We start from the raw sequence: 19,425 nt of genomic DNA, 5'->3' as shown, positions 1-19,425 counted from the left end.
ACACAAATGTTTGTTCAACTATTCTACAAGCAACTGTTGAAAAGTATGCACAGACCAGCAGTGCACATATGCTCTTGTTTGAATGTCTACCTCTTCATAAAGGTCTTATAAAATGTATGCCAAGACACATGTAGACTTAACTCTAAATTGTTCAATAAAATACTAGAATGCCCTGAGCCACCCTGACAATATTTGGCTGCCCCTATTACCTTGCCACTCAATATCAAAGGGCCTCCACATATGCTACATTCAGGAAATGGTCTCTGTAAAGTAGTGACAGCAGGAGGACTCGGCAGTGGTTCTAGTACTCTGGAGCACTCCACTGTTGTTACCTTACAACCAAAATAGCATGTGCACATTCACATAACACCAACATTCACAGCTAAGAATAGTTCTTAGTTAAAAGCTCGAAACATAGCTCGTTGTGTTGACCCTACACTCCTAGGCAACTAATTTTTCACTATCTTAAGCCTTTCACAACCAACAGAACTATTCCTCAAGATAACCACGTACAAGGAACTGGAATGTTAGAAGTATTCTATTGCTGTAGATTCCAATCACCCAAATGTCATGCATATTGTCAGCTTTGTCCAAGTACCTATAAAAGGCCTGTACAATGTGCCAAGGGCAATCTGTCACTGCAAAGCCCAGAACAGTGCCTTTTAAGGCAGATAACAAAGCAAGATATCAAAAGTGAAGAGCTCCAGGCAACACGACGACAACGTGACTAGCGCAGATGCTATGCTTGAGCATGCTTAGGATTGGCCAACACCTCACAGGGTTCGCCTCAGGGGTTCTCAGAGCTGAGAAGACTCCTTCGGACTTCTGGGTCGTCTGAGGGTATGGTGGGTAGAGCCTCCGTTGTAGGCGAATGTGGTGCGCTGCTAGCTGCCAAAGACTCCCGTTTGGAGCGCTCCAAATCTTCCTTGGCTTGTCTCTTGAAGAATCCACACTACAGAGAAAGTTGCATGCATAGAAGATAAAATCAAGGCGATGCTACTAGTAACAATCCACAGTGGCCATAATTATTTTCATCACACAGACTTTAAACAGCGGAGTCAAGTGCACAAAGAGCACATGTGTATAATGTCCTGCAGATGCGTAGCGGTAATTCGCTACTCTTCAGAATGACCGATAATGGTATAATGGTTGCTTCCCAACTTCACGAAAATTATGATTCATGGCGTAGTGGGTACCTTGCAGTGTACTTGTATAAGTAGCTCTAAGTGATTTTCCAAGCCCAGAAAATGCTGCTCTTCCAGCTTTTGCTGTGACTGTATTGCACTTTCTACACAGGCCTGGTTTTCTTTAGGAGCTTGCTCGGCAGGCTTCTTATGCTCACGCCTTGTCCGACGGCTGCTGGCGTGTACACCAGTGTTCCAAGTGTAAACTTCTTAGGTCGCCACTCCAGTCGCCTCTCCAGTGACTCCAATAGTGCTCACAAGATGGCGTGCCGCCACACCCCAAGGCGTCTGTTTTCGATGGCCTGTGCGCTCACCTTGTCCCGACTACGTTCATGTCGTTCTCATCGCTTTGTAGGCACAGTAGCCCCTGACAAGTTCCTACGATAAGTGTTAAGCACGAGTACCAATATCCTCCGAAGCCCTCTCACCTGCCTGCTATCAGCCCCATTAAAGGATGCCTGATAATTCTACGTCCGCCCTTTGTGAGTGTTGGGCATTTGACCCTTCACAACGGCCGGTATGGCGTAAAGGGTCTGGTGGTTAACATGCCAATGCAGGGCCGGCCTCAGAACGTGCCATGCAATGCTGCCTTCAACAAACAAATCATGCGATGGCTTGTTGACAAGCCTTCCTACAGAACTGGTCTCGCCAATAAACACCCCTGCACCTCCGAGCAATCTCCTCTAACATCACTCACTTTGAGGATATGGCGGTGAATTTTTTTTATTACTGTAAAACTTAAATGAGTAAGTTGTCACCATAGTATAGCAACAGCTACACTTTCTACTTGGTCGTTAGGATTTAAAAATTGTGAATTAAACTAATATATTACATATACATACAGTCCTACATTTGGTAAGTTCATAAGGTCTAGTTTGAAGAGAAATACCGCATTTACTCTTGAATACTTGCACTTGCATAATTCTCGCACCCCCCACATCGCCCAAGAAAAATACGATTTCTTTTTTTCCTCAAGTAATTATCACACCCCCGAAAACTGCTGCAATAATGTCGTCTGCTCGTTCCAGCCACTGATGATGATAGCGCATGCCATCTGGCACCATCTCTTAAGCATCAAGCACACTATTGCACGCAGATTCAATTCAATTCAAGCCAAGCCAAAGTGGCCAGTGCGCGTTGCAGTGTGTTTTGTATGCTGTGTCGGTAATCTTGGCACGTTATGGGGTGATACTGAAACTACACGGTTGCTTCAAGTTGCAAGTGATAGATCATGCACTAAACGACGGCAACAGGGCCGCCGGTAGGCCCTTCGGAGTCTACGAGTTTTGTGTTCGCTACTGGTGACGGCAGCTGAAAGCCACCAAAACGCATTGGGCCTGCCGTGTTCCTAAAACTGGAATTGATGGTAAACTTTATTTCTTCAGAAGTAAACTGCAGACAATTCTGTTAAATAGCCATCAGCCCAATACTGACGTCCTACGCTTACCTTTTGAGGGCTCCTGTTGAGCGACGAATGCTACCGCCATGCCCGCAACCCCCACAAGCTTTGCGCATGGTATTCTAATTCTCGACTATTTGCTTGCACTTTTTCTGTCTTAAATAAATCTTGCCTTGTGTTGAACCTCTGCTTTTATTGTTGAGGTAAGTTCTAATTAAAACTTCTTAAAGCCTGCTGTAAGTTGCTGGTGTGAGAATCCCGATTCGCGGCCACTTCGTTTTTTTTTTTTCGCTCAGTACATTTTCGTGGAAAGCTTTCCCCGCGTAATTCTCGCACCCGCCACTTTGCATAAGTTTTTCGGCAAAAAGTGTGAGGATTATGCGAGTAAATATGGTAAGTGAAAAATTAAGGGCTTGTTTTCTTTGCTTGACATAATATTAATAATAATTAATGGACAATGATGCCAAGAAAAGTATCGAGGACGTTGTTAGTGGCAATTGTAGTGTAAATGTGAACAAAGAACAGTAGACGAAAAGGTAACTTGCCACTGGCAGGAACCGAACTCGTGACCTTCAAATAATGCGTCTGACACTCTACTAACTGAGCTACAGCAATGCTCATCCCTCTGTCCACTTTATAAGGTACATATGTGAATACAACGATGGAGTGTCTGCCAACACCGCCAGTAACCATTACAGTGATTGTAGAACACTCTTTTTCTGCCTGTTCGCGTCACGTGGTGCATGGTCTTGTTACGAGCTAGCAGCAGACTACTAATCCCTGGCATATTACCTGAAGGCGTCTAGTCTGCCAGAACAAGACCCTCACTATGAATGAAGGAAAAGAAGTGGAATGTTCACATAAAAGTCTCTTGTAACAATACTTGGATTTTAGGTGCATCCTCAACAACCGACCAAAATCCCTTGTACTGTGAAGGTTTATTGTAGTGAGATTAAACTGTATGCATTCTATCGCTATTTTGTTATGGCAACGCGTCACTACATCTGGCACTGACGATCGGTTGTTGCTAACACTGCAGTGGTTCTGGTTTCATACTCGATCAACAAGTTTTGCAAAACGTGTTTTCTGAATATTGTTTAAGCACCACTAAATTGGTATACTATAAGTCATCAGCGTTACCCGAAAAACTGCAAAATATTAAGTTTTTCCAGGCTCTTGGCAATACTGCATGTTACATCACCCACTTCCCTTTGTGACAGCAAGCGGCACAGTTTCATTTTTATGCAGCGGGCAACGCACGGCCACCCGGTGTATAGGTTGTCATGCCAAAAGGAATCTCTTTATTTTGACCATGTTTTCTACTACATTTTAACAAAAGAAAGTTATTTGGCTATGTCTCCAAACATGCGCACTCGTCCACTGTCTTTTAAAGCCGCGTGCAGTCGATGCTGTAGTAGTGACACGAGAAAGCATTTTACAACATTGTGAACTTGGCTTTTATCACTGAAACATTTGACAAGTTACATGAACGTCAAAATCGATGTAACTTTCTTAACACCTTACATATACAGTAGACTGTCATTAAACGGAACCTGAATGGGCTACTAAAATGTGTTCCACTTATTAGGAGTTCCGTTCACTGAAAGATGAACAAGGGTGCACAATGCAAGAGCAAAACCAATCTTGTCAGAAGCATTTCTTCTATTTAGGAAGCAGTTTCGTTAAACAGATTTCCATTTACTGAGAGTCCACTGTACTCTATCTTGAGTTCGCAAAAGATGAAAATGGAATTTACTGACCTTGTAGAGAACAAGAATGATGACCAAGAGCACGAGCAAGCCTCCGAGAACTATGAGAAGATAGATCCACCATGCCAAGGAAGGCGTTGCAGGTGGGCCTTCTTTGTTGAGCGAGGTGATAATCTGTGCAAACAATAATTAGAAAACAAAAAAAATCCATGAGCAGTTGGCTGCTTATCCATAAGCAGTAAGGTATGACAAAGGGTACATAAAGACTAGGTCCTTTAGCATTACATCTGCATGATGTTATAGCCATATAGCCTCCGCTCACAAATTACAACTTATACTCTAGTGTGCAGATAGCCTCAGCTCAGAAATCACAACTTACACTCTAGTGTGCCAGCCAGTATAGTCATTACTAAAATGCTGTTGTGTTATCTTCATCACCTTTTAATCAAATAAGAAAAGTAGTGTTGAGAATAGACGCAATTGAGAATAGACACAGCATGCAGACCGCTAAGAGTTTCAATTAAGCTCTTGCGGTCTCCATGCTCTTCGTGGCATTACTGAATATCTCACTATAGGCAGTTTTTATCTTTTTTTTAAATACAGTAGAGTACTAATTAAGTGAGAAAAAACTAATTTTGGGAGAGATGCTGCTAGAAAAACATGCATTCATTTCCAGAATAGCTTATTTTGCTTTCACACGTTAAGTTTTCCTACTTTCATGAAAAAAAAAAATCAAAGTTGTAATAAAACTTGTTATAGGTCAAAATCGCTTTTAAAGAGCACAACTTGGCTGTTAAAGAATAGAAAAAGCTCATTGTCTAGAGTGCCCTGGATATTGTCTCCTGGCTGCATGTCATTGCATTTCGCATGAGGAGTTCACCAGAGCCACATGCTCAAAATAACCATGCTTCCCAAGCTCTCATGACAGAAGAAATCATTTAAAAAAAAAACATATTTTTACCACATAGATTAGGTTCTGTTTCTATGCTTAAAATGCATTTTTTATTAAATGCAATTTTGGTCAACTTGCTGAGATGGGACATCATGTTTCTGGTACTTCTGATGGCCAGATCAAGATGAAAACTTTCCCACATATTCCACAGCATGTAAAGGGTGCAACCATCTACCTTAAACCTAATATCTCGCATTACAATTTTTTTTGTTCATTAAAATGTCTTATACGCAATATTCTTGTTTTGGTTATTTTCATTCTACACTAAATTTAGAGATATATGAGCCATCAATGGCACATAACCATAAAAGCTTAGTGACAGAAAAAGTGTGCCCAAAAAGAGCTATATTTTACACACTGTCATGGTACAAAATGAAACCTATGCAAGTACATAATTATCATGAACTTAAAGTAAGCAATTAGCATAGATCGGTAAACTCACTCCCAAGTCTACTAATTTCGGCTCACTCAGACTCGTATGAGGCCGTGAGTTTAATGTCTAAGTGAGTCCGAGTAAGTAATATTTGGGTCAATTTGAGTTCGAGTGAAGACGGCTGAAAAATATTTCAGTGAGCGAGTCCCAGTGAGTCAGTCGAGAAAAATATTGGCGCGACTAAATCCAAGTGAGTCCTTAGCACAAGATAAACTTCTTGCATGAGTTCGAGTGATATCCACCTTTTGCTGCCAACCTGCTGTCCAGTCTACTCATCTGCAGCATTACTATTCATACACCTTATATAGACTTCTGTTCACGTATACCCAAGTCTATACACACATATCTCGCACGCAAGTATTCATTCGCCACATCAATATATATTAATAAGAGGCACAAGTGACGTAAGAATTTCGTGATCTTCCCCTCAACAAATCATTTCTGTAAAGTTCTTGATAGAAATATTTTGTGAGAGTCACATATTTTATTAAAAAAAAAAGGCCCTTACTCGATTAAAAGCCCCGATAATGCATATTTGAAGGTACAAGATCAAAAGGTGCATCATAGAGAGCTAACTATGCAGAATATTGGCATTAAAGAGCATTGACACCACGATAGTAGAAGATCATTTTACACAAACGGACTAGTGAGTCGGCTCACTCAGACTTGGGTGAATCCGTGAGATAAACACACAGATTCGGAAATAAGCTGGCGAGTTTGAGTTTGAGTTGAGTCTTTTAGTGACTGAGTTTGAGCGAGTTAGGTCGAGTAAAATTTTTGCGAGTCTGAATCTGAGAGAGCCCTAGAAGCAGAATATATTTCTTGAGTGAGTCTGAGTGAGCTCTAATGTTTTTGTCGACCTATGGCCATTAGTATGGCTCAGCTTTTAAGACTTCTCGCATTACAATTTTCCTTGTTCATTAAAATGTCTTATACAGAATATTCTTGTTTTAGTTATTTTCATTCTACACTAAATTTAGAGATATATGAGCCGTCAATGGCACATAACCATAAAAGCTTAGTGACAGAAAAAGTGTGCCCAAAAAGAGCTATATTTTACACACTGTCATGGTACAAAATGAAACCTATGTAAGTAACTATAAAACTGATTACATGTAATATTTGAAATCAGCATAAAAACCTAAGCAAAGAGCAAGAATTTTATTGTCCAAGGCTACAAATTAAAGAAACCTTTTTTTTTTTTTTTTTTTCAAGTAACACCTCTTCTTAAAAGGGAGTATACATTCAAACATGGTGCTCTGAAAGTAGAAGTTTGTACTTGTCCACAAATCATGTGGCAATAATCATTGGAAAGACATGTCCTCAATGTCTGACACAATTTTTTTCATTGGATGACAGTTAATTTTCAGCATACCGTAGCTTGCTTGGGTTGCTGCTTGACGTAGTGTGTGAACTCCGTTTCATCCAAGATCTTGAGTGAGCCTTCTGTGATGATGTCTACGGTGTCTGGTATTCCCTGTTACAGCATGAGCAAACAAAAAAGTAAAAAAAACTTAATCGTAACAGTTAAATCCAGTCTGAACAGCTTAATTTGCAGAAGAATAAAGTCACAAGTCAATTTTCAATTCAACATTGTTTGTAACACTTATAAAATAATGTGGGCCAAATGAAAACAAAAGAATCTGTTAAATATGCATGGTACTAAAGCTATACAAGTGCTGCTCTTCAGATCCAAATGAACCTATTTTATGCAGCAATTGTAACACAATAAAAAACAGACAAAAAAAAACAATAACAGTGTCCCATCAAGATGAACTGAATAATTATAAATAACCCTGATTTATGTAGTCTGTTTTAAAAATGTGTCCTGAAGTCTCGCTGAAAGCTCTATGTAATACATGTATACTGCAAAATAATCCTTCCTTATAGTCAGCTCTGGAGCTTGCACCAAGCATCTAGTAGTAGATATCATTTTAAAGCAAGTGCTTTCATCTAGTGCATGTAAAGTCCCACACTGCTGACTCGTATTTTTTCAAAGGTGCTCTTCTTTTCAAACTTGATAGAGGTCCAAAAACTACAGTCACATCATTGTTCTGTCTGCTTTACTAGAATAACCAGGCATTCTTTTTTTGGCTGCACTCTAAAGCAGGGATCGGCACCATGGCAGAAAGAGTTGTCGCCCATGAAACAAGCCAGGCAACGAGAAAAGAACAAAAAAAAAAAAACAGCCTAGCGATACTAACCACTTGGTCCATGATGCGGCTGACGTTGATCACCATGTTAAGCTCGATTTTAGCCACCTTGTTCTTGTCAGTGAATGGGCCCATCTGGCAGATGAAGGTCGTGCACTCGGCACCTGAGCAGTCCTGCAAGAAAGAGCAAAGCCACCTGATTCTATCGTTTTCTACCAAACTGACAGCCATTAGTGTTGCTTCTTTAATCTCCTCAGTGATTTAAAACCCATTTCACTTTGGCACACAGCTCAACGGGTTCAAAGAAGACTGCGTTAAACTTCCTTATTTTCAGTAAAGAAGCAAGCCTTTCATGAACATTATGAAAAATAAGGTGAAGGGACAGGATTCTGAGGCAAGCTGAACATACTGCTCTGAGTGCAACAACACTTATAGATGCAGTTATTTTGGGGTTTCTGGCGACTTTTTGGTGACAGACGGCACCCCACGATGGTCACATGATGTATACATAAAAATTGAAGATGAAAGTTAAGACCAGTTCTGCATTCCCGCAACACTTCCATTGTTTGTTTGTTTTTTTCTTTTCCATATTTTTTCATTTTTATAGGGAGACGCTCCTCGAAAAAACTTTTTTTTAATTTCTAGACAGAGACACTTGAAAACTTTTTTACTAATATAGTTTTTTATGGAGATTTAAAATATGCAATCGTTTTTTGTGTAGCTGCTATAGTTATTGAGTTATGCCATGCACAAAAGCAAAAAGTTACATTTTTTGCGGGTACTCTTTTACGTGCTTAACTTGCAGTAAAAGCATTGTGCCTGATCTTATTTGACTTTTGGTAGATTTTGAAGTGCAAATATCTATCCAGATGTGTCACAAAAATATTAGAACCAATAAAAAAATTGTACTAAATGATTAATTACTTTCAATCTCCCTTGAAATAATAACCTAACATTTTTACAACTAATGCTGGTAGGCATTGCAATTTCAAGTAGATATTTGCATTTTGGACGTGTTGAAGAATATGTGTGCCAAGTTTTGTTACTATAAAATAAGTATAACTGTCGAAAAGACTGTAATAGTTATTCTAAGGTAGTGAAGTTACATTGCCCTGGATAATTGAAATATGCAAAGACAATGTGTAAACATTACTGGTGTTATACCATTAATGTAATACCATTAATGGCACTGCAGCTACCCCTTATAGCTGTCTAGTGGCTATGGTGCTCAACTGCTGCCCTAAAGGTCATGAAATCAATTCCTGGATTCAGCGGCCGCATTTAGTTGGGAGGCAAAATGCTTGAAGCCCATGTGCTTATTAAGGTGCCCATCAAAAAACCCCACATGGTGGGGTTTTTTAATGGTAGCTTCAAACCATCGGACTCTTGACCAAGCACGTGAACCAAGTGTCCGGATCTGCGGTTTCTCTCGTACTGAGCCGAATTACTATCGCAACGAGCGGTCACTGAATAAAACTAACGTGTCCCATGATGGTCTAGCCTAAGTAGTTTTAAACATCATGTCGGGTCCAAACTATTTAAATTTCTTAACTTTCTGGAGCCCTCTAATAAAGTGTATCTCATAATCATACTGTGGTTTCGAGACATAAAACTCCAATAATTACTAATGGCACTGCAGCTACCTAGGTGAATACATGAACGCAGTCTCAAAATGACGTTCAAGTTTATTACACATTACCACTTTGTTGGTTCAGTAGACCTATGTCTACTGAATGCAATGTTCTCTATGGTGATCTATATGACATTTCATATGTTAAGCTTACTAAAATACTCCAACACACGACCTCAAGATATGAGACTGCTTTAAATATAGATCCAAAACAACATGCTCACCAGCGTCAATGATTTGATTTGGGCCGTAGGAAAGTGACCCTCTAGAAGTGGAAGAGGGTTCGGGCTTGCTTCTCTGCGCTGCCTTATGACAGATGGAGATATGGTTGATGGAGAGCGTTTGCGTAGGCTGGCCACTGAGCTGTTACAGCTGCCACCAACTTTAGTTCGACTTCCGTCGTCAGGCTAGCACAAAAGTAAAACACAGACCAAACTCAGTATGCAGGTATTATCAAATGTAATGCCAACGTTTAACAGTCATGACTCATGTCATATTTGTAATGAAAACTTCTTGAAGATGTCACTGGTGCATTTTTGAATATGGGTAAGTTGTAATACTGCAACTGCATAACTACATCTACAGTTGAGTCCACTTATACCAATATCCTTTATTACAACATATCAGATATAACGATGAAGAATGATGGCACCATCCACTTTTGTATGCTTTCTATAGTAAAATGCACCGCTTATTAGTATGATGCTCTGGTGCCACGATACCGGATATATCTGGCTACAGTGCACATTGCGAATAGGTATCTTCACCGACTGCGCCATGCGATGGATAGTGGTGACAGTGACGACTTGGTTGAGCAGCCTACACAGGCACTGTCATTACAGGAGGCCAAGCAGATAATGCAGTCCGCTTGGGACAGTCTTATCGCAAAGGACCACCCACTGACCTACATAGAGCGGATAGATGCTCTTCAGAAAGATATGCGCCAGCTACGCATGCAGCAATCATAGCCAACAGACTATGTCTTTTTTGCAAACAGTTACTTAGTGGCACTACCTTCCTTGAAAGCTAATTAAAAGCTTTCATCTCTATTTTGTCTTTTTTTTTCGTCAGCTGGCTCATGATAAGTATCGATTACGATTAGATTTTCTTGGCACCTGGACATCATTCTAAGTGAACTGCACTTACGTACAACTTCCCGACACCTTTTGCTTCACTTCCATTTATGCAAAATATGCACAGCACTCTTAAACCTATATGCAACAATCACACTAACATTTTTGCCATCATAACATTATCAGCTATTATTTGGCATGAGAACCTCCCATAACGATCTTCAGTAATAGACATAAATGCAGTGGTTTGAGGCCACATTTTCCTTTTTTTTTGGAGTCCAATATGTGTCGAAGATATGGTAAAATGAATGTTACCAACACATTTCTCTGTTCTTTTAAAATAAAGTCGTGAAAACCTTGCACAATTACACTAAAATGGAAATACAAGATGCTTTACAATGTGATATGTATTAGAACTACACCAAGTACCCTTACTTTCCATATCGAAACTCGGCCACTATATTCTTTACTGCTGCAACAGTAAGATACTTATCACCATGCAAGGCACTGCTTTGCAAACAAAGCTAGTACGTAATCATACATACAGTTGAGACTCATAGAGACAAAAAGTTGTTTCACAAGGAGGTAAACATGTAATACTCACTATCACGCTCAAAAGGCTCAGAAAATTAGTCCTGTGCCCCATAATCTTGCGTGGCACTGATATCGTAATAGCAACTTTGTTAATGGGGCTGTCGTAATACTTCACCATCTATAGGGGAAAGAAATCAAACATGAATAAATATATATGTTTCCTAAAGTGAACAGCTAATCAAAGTTAAATTTTATGAGTGACACTTTTGCAACTACACTCAAACCTTAATATAAGAAAGTTGTGTCTTAGACAAATACAGGTCCATTATATTCAAAAATTTGTTATAAAGGTATATTCTTAACACTATATCTATTACAAGACTATTTTTCATTTACTTCGTTATAACTGACATTTCGTTATATCTAGGTTGGTTACATCGAGCTCTGTATGTAAATCAGACACCAGTTTGAGATAACACAGTAGAAAAAATAAGTCAACATGTTTTCAATTAAGGGAACCACATTGTAGTATAAACAAGCACGAATGAACAGATAGCTGTTAAGTTCGATTCGTTTCTGAGAAAGGGGCTGTTAATCAAAATTTCAATAAACCTTGTAAGGGACAGAGACAGCAATTGCCTATCCAGAGTAGTCAGCTTTTGCACAATCAATCACACTTTACATGGTAACAATGGGTTTCACTGTAAATAGAATGTTAATATTTATTTACTCACCGTAAAAGTGTGAACCACAGGAACAAGATCTGTAGACGTGTTGTAGATTAGCTGGCTTATAGATGCAGACCTGCACATAATCACAATGTATCAATGACATCATGAAGCAAAGTATAGAAGCATATTAGAAAAAATATGGTCATACAGACTCATTTGGACACTCCAATGAGACTCATTTAGACACTTCATGTACATACACTTGCTATTAAAATACATACTGTGGTAAATTTAGAGAGGCAAAGAAAGGTTTAAACTAACCCCTGAAGTGCTATGTCAGCATGATGGATCAGTGGCAAAGCAATAAGAACATGATCATTGCTCCGATCAACATCCAAACTGAGTGTTCTTGCAAAGACTTTGACCTCAAGTTTCTTCTTAAGCTTTGTAAGGCCCAGCTTCACAGCAAACTTCGTCTGAAAATAGACCGATGAACATAACCGTAAATATATGTATTGATAAGCCCATAGACTTTATTGTAATGTCAACCTTCAGTTTTTGCTCTCAATGTACAAGAGAATATTCTACCCCAGTGCACACAGTAGCCCTATGCATTGACTCATCATCTAGACAAATGTATGTCAGCCGTGAGCAACTGCAAGTTCTTCATGTTCAATTACAATATGTAATCCTGAAAATCATGTTCCCAGAAGTATCCCTCTTCTATTGCTGAATCCCTCTTTAATGTTTTCTTTGAATAGCGTCCGAATCACACATCTCTCGTAGGACAATGTTTTCTTTTCGGCTCTACTACTGTCTTAGTGTTTTATTGCCTGCAGTTTTCAGGCATAGTTTATTGTTAAAGTGGCCAACAAAATGCGAGCTTGCATACTCAAGGAAAGCTAATTAAAACTCATGCATCCACAAATATATCTACTTAGTCTTCCCACATTCTCAGCCTTAACCACCTTCATTTCATGAAGGACCTCTTTTGCCACTGTGTTGTATCTGACTAGACCACGCAATCCCACTTTATGTTATCTAGCATAGCTTTCATATCAGTGAGACATATAGCGTAAAAAATATCAAGACAAGAAATATGGCCTAGTGACACTCAATACATTCTTACCTCCGCATTACTCTTCAGAGGATTCCCAATGTCACACGTTAGAGTTGAGCTGTTCTTTTTCTCACAACTACCGATGTTCACAATGTCCACATTTTCAGGAAGGTTAATTTCAACTTCAGCAAGATAAGCGGGCTCTTCCTCGCGGTTTTTCACGGCAACATTCAGTGAGACAGTGCTGTCTTTGCCTACGACCAATGGCGAGTTGTTCCTGTGAGAAGAATAAATGCTCAGAAAAATTTGTACACAACCAAATAATAGAGCTTGGTTGGACCTCAACCTGTCAACCTTGGATAAACAAACACAAGAGGCATTACTGATAGAAAGACAGTGATGAATTCGTGCTTCCAACTTCTGCAGAAAAAAAGTTAGAGGTCCACCTAAAAACTTTACACCTAAACGACACCGCGAGTAAATCCACGTGATGTGACGTCAGACATATCGAAATACCTTTTCATATTTAGACAATCGTGGCTATGCAAAAGTTCCCAGAATTACCCAAGTTCAATCTAAGGCTACATTAGAATATCAAGTTCTCTTCACTAACTGCCAATCAACTGAACCCGACTCATCAGTGCTGAAAGAAACAACGTCAAAGCAAACTGAAGCAGGAGCATTAGTGTCAGATCACCAACAGTCTTTTGCGTTTATATCTTTTCTGGCTTACTCTCCTCCCATGGTAAGTAAGAGTGGCATTGTTAGCACTGAAGAAAACTATTTTGCTTATAAAGCACTCCTCGTTCTTCAATTAGCATAATTACAAGACTCACTCGTGCCCTCCGATGCTAGCCTTCAGCTCCAAGTCGGCATTGCACACGTTGTCGGGACCACATGCCACTTGGAAAGCAGTCTGAAAATTTTAAAAGGGTGCAGCATTGTGCATCATGTCCCAATTAAACACAAGCACAATAGAGAAATTTTATAAATCATTAATAATATAAATTCAGCCATGAAATGAAGTTCTGAACTCATTCCCCATATTCTATGTTTCCGAGCTTCAAGAAGCAGTATAAGTTTGCCTTCCACTGCTATCTGTCAGCCACCTCGATAGCTTAGATGGCAAAGCGACTGCTGCTAAAAGGCACTTGTCTCAGTTAATCACCAGAAAAATGCAAATTGTTGGTGAAAGGCAGTGCTTCTTATATAAAAAGTTCATTTGCATGTTATCTGTATTATTATCTCTACAATATGCTTCCCCCTAATGGGTAATCCTTTCACATTCAGTAATCAATGCTCCCTCCACCTTTTTAAATTTCTGTAGAGTTTTATTGCTCTAATAAAAAAACTTGTGCCAGAGAAGCCAGTTAAACATGTTTGTAAAGTGAAAACACAGATCTTATTTTAAAACACACTTCCATAAGTCTGCAATAACAAATGTTTTACAGTCGGACACCCTCAGCTACAACAGGGTGATGTACAGATGGGTTCAAAGTTAAAGGGAGCACTTTCATGAGCACCATGTCTGGATTTCAATCTGGCGAAACCTTAGTGACCTAGATTTGCATGAGACTACTGCTGGTTGACCATTATGACTCTTTTTGATAAGCTAGTGCTGTGCACGAACGTTTCTACGTCTGCTTGCAGTTATAAAGCCCATAATACAACAGATGCTCATCAGAGTGTTCCCTTTAACAGTAGACGGTACTATACATCTGTAAATTACATTTCAAACTGGAATTTAGTTTTTCACACTACATCACTGCAATAAAACCTTCACAATCATCTCTAGATAACAAGTGCATAATGCACGAAATTTCATAGTGATTAAATGACTATGGCACTGCATAGCTTTGCTGCCATACAAAATACCAACAACTTGTCACAGACAAAGAGTGCAATAGACTTACCCGATTAGTGACGACTTTCACTGTACTTGAGTCCAAGATAGGACAGTCTTTACAAAAAGATTCTCGCTTTCCCCTCGTCAGATTATCCGCCAAGTCGAAAGACAAACGAAACTCAAATGGGGTTACTAAATCGGTGACATTGCCCTGCCCAGAGAAAGGAAACAAGGAGAATTCCAAGTGATATTTGTGCCAAAACTGTTATGCACTACAAACAATGAGAAGGCTCGTGAAAAACAAAACACGCTATAGCATTAATACATTCACTGTGGTATACAAATACTATTATGTAACTGGCACAAAAAGACGACAAATTTAATCATTCTGTCATATGTACTTACAATATGAATTTTGTGAGAATCTGCTAAAGCAATCAATTTCTGGCCTTTGGGGAAAAAAATCTTGAAACAACATACGTCACCTGCCTTCTCGACGCAGCATTCTTAAATTATCTTATGGGCCACTCTTTACCCACGTTTCAATACTACCTTGGTGTTCGAAGGCTCCAGAGAGCACAAGCACTTTACTTATAGTGTGAAGACAATTGCAGTGATAGCCATATATTATCTGATTGCCTCATTGCATATTTTTCAAAATTACTCCTTCATTTTCAATCACATCTACCTTTTTGTGTGTTTATACATGTGTTTTACATAGCTAAACTATAGCACTTGTTTCGTCCTGTATATTTTTGCTCTGCCTTTTCGAGTAGACTGCCATCCTAGTCCCTGAACTATACTGACTGTGGCTATTAGCAGTACTCTGCATCGCGTGTAATAGGTGTGAAGCACCATAGAGGCTCTGCCTGTCGGCGTCTTATGTTGTCACGGCATGTCGTATAGTGATAGTCCGTCATAAAACGGGTAGGCGCCATAAGAATAGGGTAAATCCCACTACTCGCCACAGTCCACTAAAAATGAAGACGACTAAAGTGAGCCCGACAATAGCAGACGATGTTGGTGGAGCTGGAACATCCTTCCCTACATGCCATAAGGAACTTCATTCCGTACATGCCAAAGGAAATGAAGGGAAGAAGAAGCACCACATCAGGGTAAGCTGCATTCTGATGCAGTTTTCCGAAGACGTCAGCAGAATGGAAACAGGCTTCCCTACATGGCCATTTTAAGTCTTGGCACCACTAGCCCCTTGTCAAAGAAATCTCTCTCAAAACTCTGCAAGCTTTGCCCCTCCCAAGTTATTTCGCCACGTTTTGATCATTTATGAAAGTGCCTCCTCATCAAGAAGACTTCACAGTCGTGTTGCATCATCTAAGCAGTAAGCATATAGGCAATAAGAAATGCGACACTGCTGACTCAAGTCACAGCCATAATGGCAAGGTGACAAAGCCTTTATTATAGCACCTGAAGTTCTTTCACATTGACCTAATAGACCTGAAACAATATGCAATTGGTGCCTACAATACATACAATTAGAAAATAGCAATGCCACATAGCCTTATGGCCTGCAGTCCTCGCGTGGATGCAGTGTGGTTACACAAACACTTACGTCTATAAGGGCCCTCTCTGAGAAGCAGTTCTCAACACCCATACGAAGAGTCTTTTCAGCTGAGACACTTGCGGCAATTATTCCATTAGGCAGCCAAAAGCCACCCCTGGGCGACTGCTTATCTGCCCTTTTGCTGTCGATTTCCAACTCGTAGTAAAACCCTGTGCAGTGAAAAGTTCAATTTATGAATGAATAACATGACAATTTAAGAATTATGACATGTGCTGTCCTGAACATCAAGAAACAGTTGTTTTCATGAAGAAGCTTCTTTTAGAGACATTGAAATATTTCATACTCTAATGCAATGCAAAGCTGCAAATATGTTATACAAATTATTAATGCTCTAATAGTGGTCAATAGATGTCACTGAGAGACTGAAAAGCATGAGGTAAAATTTTACTCTAGGTTGTCTGTCAGATGCAAACACTTTACCCAGGACTACCCAGAACACTGTTATCATTTTCTCAAGCATTGGACTGGACACATGGCTTTAGAGATGCTGCAACTTGTTAATACCAACATATATGAAGTGCATATTTCTTTATCTTATATATCATCAATTTATTTGTCCAGCTCTCATACAAGTCAGCAGGCTCGGGCATGCAAACTACAGCTGAGGACAACCCTCCAGCATTCTCGCAAAGAATTATTGCCCTAAGTAAGCCAAAATTAACAGTGTAAACTGTTCAAAACTAAGTGTTTTCTCAGTGCTAAAAAAAAAGACTGCACAAAATGTTATATATAACACGGGTTCTCAAACTGGGCAGCGTGAAGGGCGTCTTGAGTTTCCACAAGCAGCCAGAATGAGTAAAGTCTACTCCCGTTTTACCACCATTAGCAGCTAATTAATTTATTTAGACAAGCAAATTTGCATTACATTTTGCACTTTACAAAGCCATCACATGCTTCATCGACACAATGACCAACTGCAGACAGCGAAAGACCAACATGGTAGCAGCAGTAGACTTGCTGTCTAGTGCGCCATCATACTTTGACGATTAGCGGACCTGTGGTGACAGAACATGCGAAGGACCGGTAGCTCATGCTCGTGAGTGTTCGAACTATGGTTCAATTGACATTAACGAGCACATCGGGGGTTTATCTGCAGTTAAGCGACGTCGGCTATCACATGGTACGTCGGCTATCATATGGCACATTTTTGATACACGGTGGTTTGGCACTGCTCTGCGACACTTTTGTAATTAAAATGTGCAACAAGTGCATTGATATATATAAGAGGCGTCGATTCGTGCCAGCTATTTGCTGCATGAGCATTTAGGCTAAGCATTACGAACGGTGTATTGGCTGGCCATTTCGCCGTGCGACCGGAACGTCTCCTATCTTGATTTGCAAAAACACTCCTCTGCACGTCCAGCACTTGGTTCATGTGAGTGCTGGCGAGAATCGCAAGTATAGTAGGCTCTCAGAAAACAAAACCTGAAGGGACCAGGAAAATATGTTCCATTTAACAGGAGTTCCGTTTACCAAGAGGTGAACATGGGTGCAGAATACAAGCCCGAAACCAAGCATAGCAGAGGCAATAGTTCTGTTTAAGCAGTAGTTTCGTTTAACAGATTTCTGTTTACTGAGAGTCTACTGTATATGTATTATCGGGAGTTTTACATCAACGGCAATGGCCTTAGATATTAAAGAAATGATAACAAGCAAACGTGGGCAGTTTTAATACTGTGGTTGCGCGTATCAAGGGGCATCATCACCTAACCTACCCTACCCCTGCTTTCAACTGTCTTCACGCCTAAAAAATGTAGGGGCTCTGTTGCACCCCAGAAAAGCCGTTGGGGTTCCTCAAGGCCACAATGTTTGAGAAACCCTGTGATATAGAGGAGGCAATTCTATTTACATAACATTTGACATTTATGTAATTCTGCAGCTTAACAAAAACAATGAAGTTTTGCGTGCCTGAGTGCATTCAAACTCATATCTTGTCAAGTGCATGCACTGGACACTGACCTAGTTCTTCACTGAGAAATTTTCCAGAGTAGGTCATACACGCCAATACATCCATGCAGTAATAGTCAACATTGTTCTCCTTGCATTTTGGGGTTTTGTTGGACATTCGCCCTGTAGGTATTTCAATCCAGCCCTTTGCATACGCAATAGGAGAGGCCCTGAAAGAGGAAGATGTTAACATTGTACACAGTGCATTCTATGGATGCAATTCATTACTACATAAGATATCAGCATTGCAAGGTGACAATTATGTACCCTCCTGAATTACAGACAAAAGAAACAAGGTCTGCATACCTGAAAAGGTAAGCCGTGTCTGACTCATAAGCTCCTATCATGATATCTGTAATGAAAGAAGCCATTGGTTGAAGCATATTCAAATCATAGGCAAACCAGTTTCAAGCTAGGGAATATAACGACACAATGCCCATTAAATTAAATGCACTGTTAAATGAAATAACCGTTACTGCATGAAGAGCAGCAAAAGTTCTTACAATGCAAAGCCAATTTCATCGTAGCAGCAATAAATAACACGCTTCCAGTGTATATAACATGTTTACCTGGGTATTCGTTGCCATCAATATCCAACGCCTTGGAAATGCTGATCCCAAAACCCTGTGGCGGAGGTATCTGTGACCTTGCATCAATGCGCTATCAAATGGGAGAAAGCAACAAAGTGCTGATGAGATGTGTACTTATAGGCCAAGAGGCATTGGCACACAATGAGAGTGATTATATATATATATATGAAGAAGGTGTACGCTTGTCCAAAACTGTTTATTGGTCGACGTCTTGATCGAAGACCGATCATAATGAAGAGGAAACGTCGACCAATAAACAGTCTTGGACAAGCATACACCTTCTTCCTATTTATCTACGGCAACTGAACACAGCCCTTTTGTAATCTACGTGATATATATATATATATATATATATAGGCTATACAGCTACCTTACCTGACTGTATGTGGTTTTTAGGCCATTCTTCCCACCATTATATATGTACACAGCACCATGGCCATTTTCATATGGAGCACCAATAGCAACATCTGAAAAAAAAAATATATATATATATAAATATTATTGTGCACACAGGTTGGCAAAATAAATGGAACTCACTCAGATTCACACAATAAATACATTTTTAACCTACAACTCACTCAGGCTAAGACTCGCCAACATTTTGCTGAAGCAGGCTCACTCGGACTCGGACTCACGAAATTTCTCTCCAACCAAACTCACTC

At 39.8% G+C, this 19,425-nt stretch overlaps 1 protein-coding gene across 1 annotated transcript in view; it reads right to left on the bottom strand.

Moving 5' to 3' along the window:
- Positions 1–357: 357 nt before the first annotated feature.
- LOC119188173 (integrin alpha-9) overlaps positions 358–19,425 on the bottom strand; it is a 76,780-nt gene continuing 57,712 nt past the window's right edge. The window contains exons 12-27 of the mRNA XM_037436094.2: positions 19,139–19,230; positions 18,743–18,833; positions 18,480–18,525; positions 18,186–18,343; positions 16,215–16,375; positions 14,712–14,855; positions 13,635–13,714; positions 12,868–13,075; positions 12,060–12,214; positions 11,802–11,871; positions 11,138–11,245; positions 9,685–9,867; positions 7,882–8,004; positions 7,053–7,154; positions 4,344–4,466; positions 358–952 (exon numbers count right to left, since the gene is read on the bottom strand). Coding sequence (XP_037291991.2) covers positions 788–952; positions 4,344–4,466; positions 7,053–7,154; positions 7,882–8,004; positions 9,685–9,867; positions 11,138–11,245; positions 11,802–11,871; positions 12,060–12,214; positions 12,868–13,075; positions 13,635–13,714; positions 14,712–14,855; positions 16,215–16,375; positions 18,186–18,343; positions 18,480–18,525; positions 18,743–18,833; positions 19,139–19,230 — 2,009 coding nt within the window. The 3' untranslated portion in view covers positions 358–787. The remainder of the gene's footprint in view (positions 953–4,343; positions 4,467–7,052; positions 7,155–7,881; positions 8,005–9,684; positions 9,868–11,137; positions 11,246–11,801; positions 11,872–12,059; positions 12,215–12,867; positions 13,076–13,634; positions 13,715–14,711; positions 14,856–16,214; positions 16,376–18,185; positions 18,344–18,479; positions 18,526–18,742; positions 18,834–19,138; positions 19,231–19,425) is intronic.

This window comes from Rhipicephalus microplus, chromosome 1, assembly GCF_043290135.1.
Source record: "Rhipicephalus microplus isolate Deutch F79 chromosome 1, USDA_Rmic, whole genome shotgun sequence".
Classification (NCBI taxonomy): domain Eukaryota; kingdom Metazoa; phylum Arthropoda; class Arachnida; order Ixodida; family Ixodidae; genus Rhipicephalus; species Rhipicephalus microplus.
The sequence above is the reverse complement of the archived record's forward strand: the minus strand, read 5'-3'. Positions and strand labels throughout refer to the sequence as shown.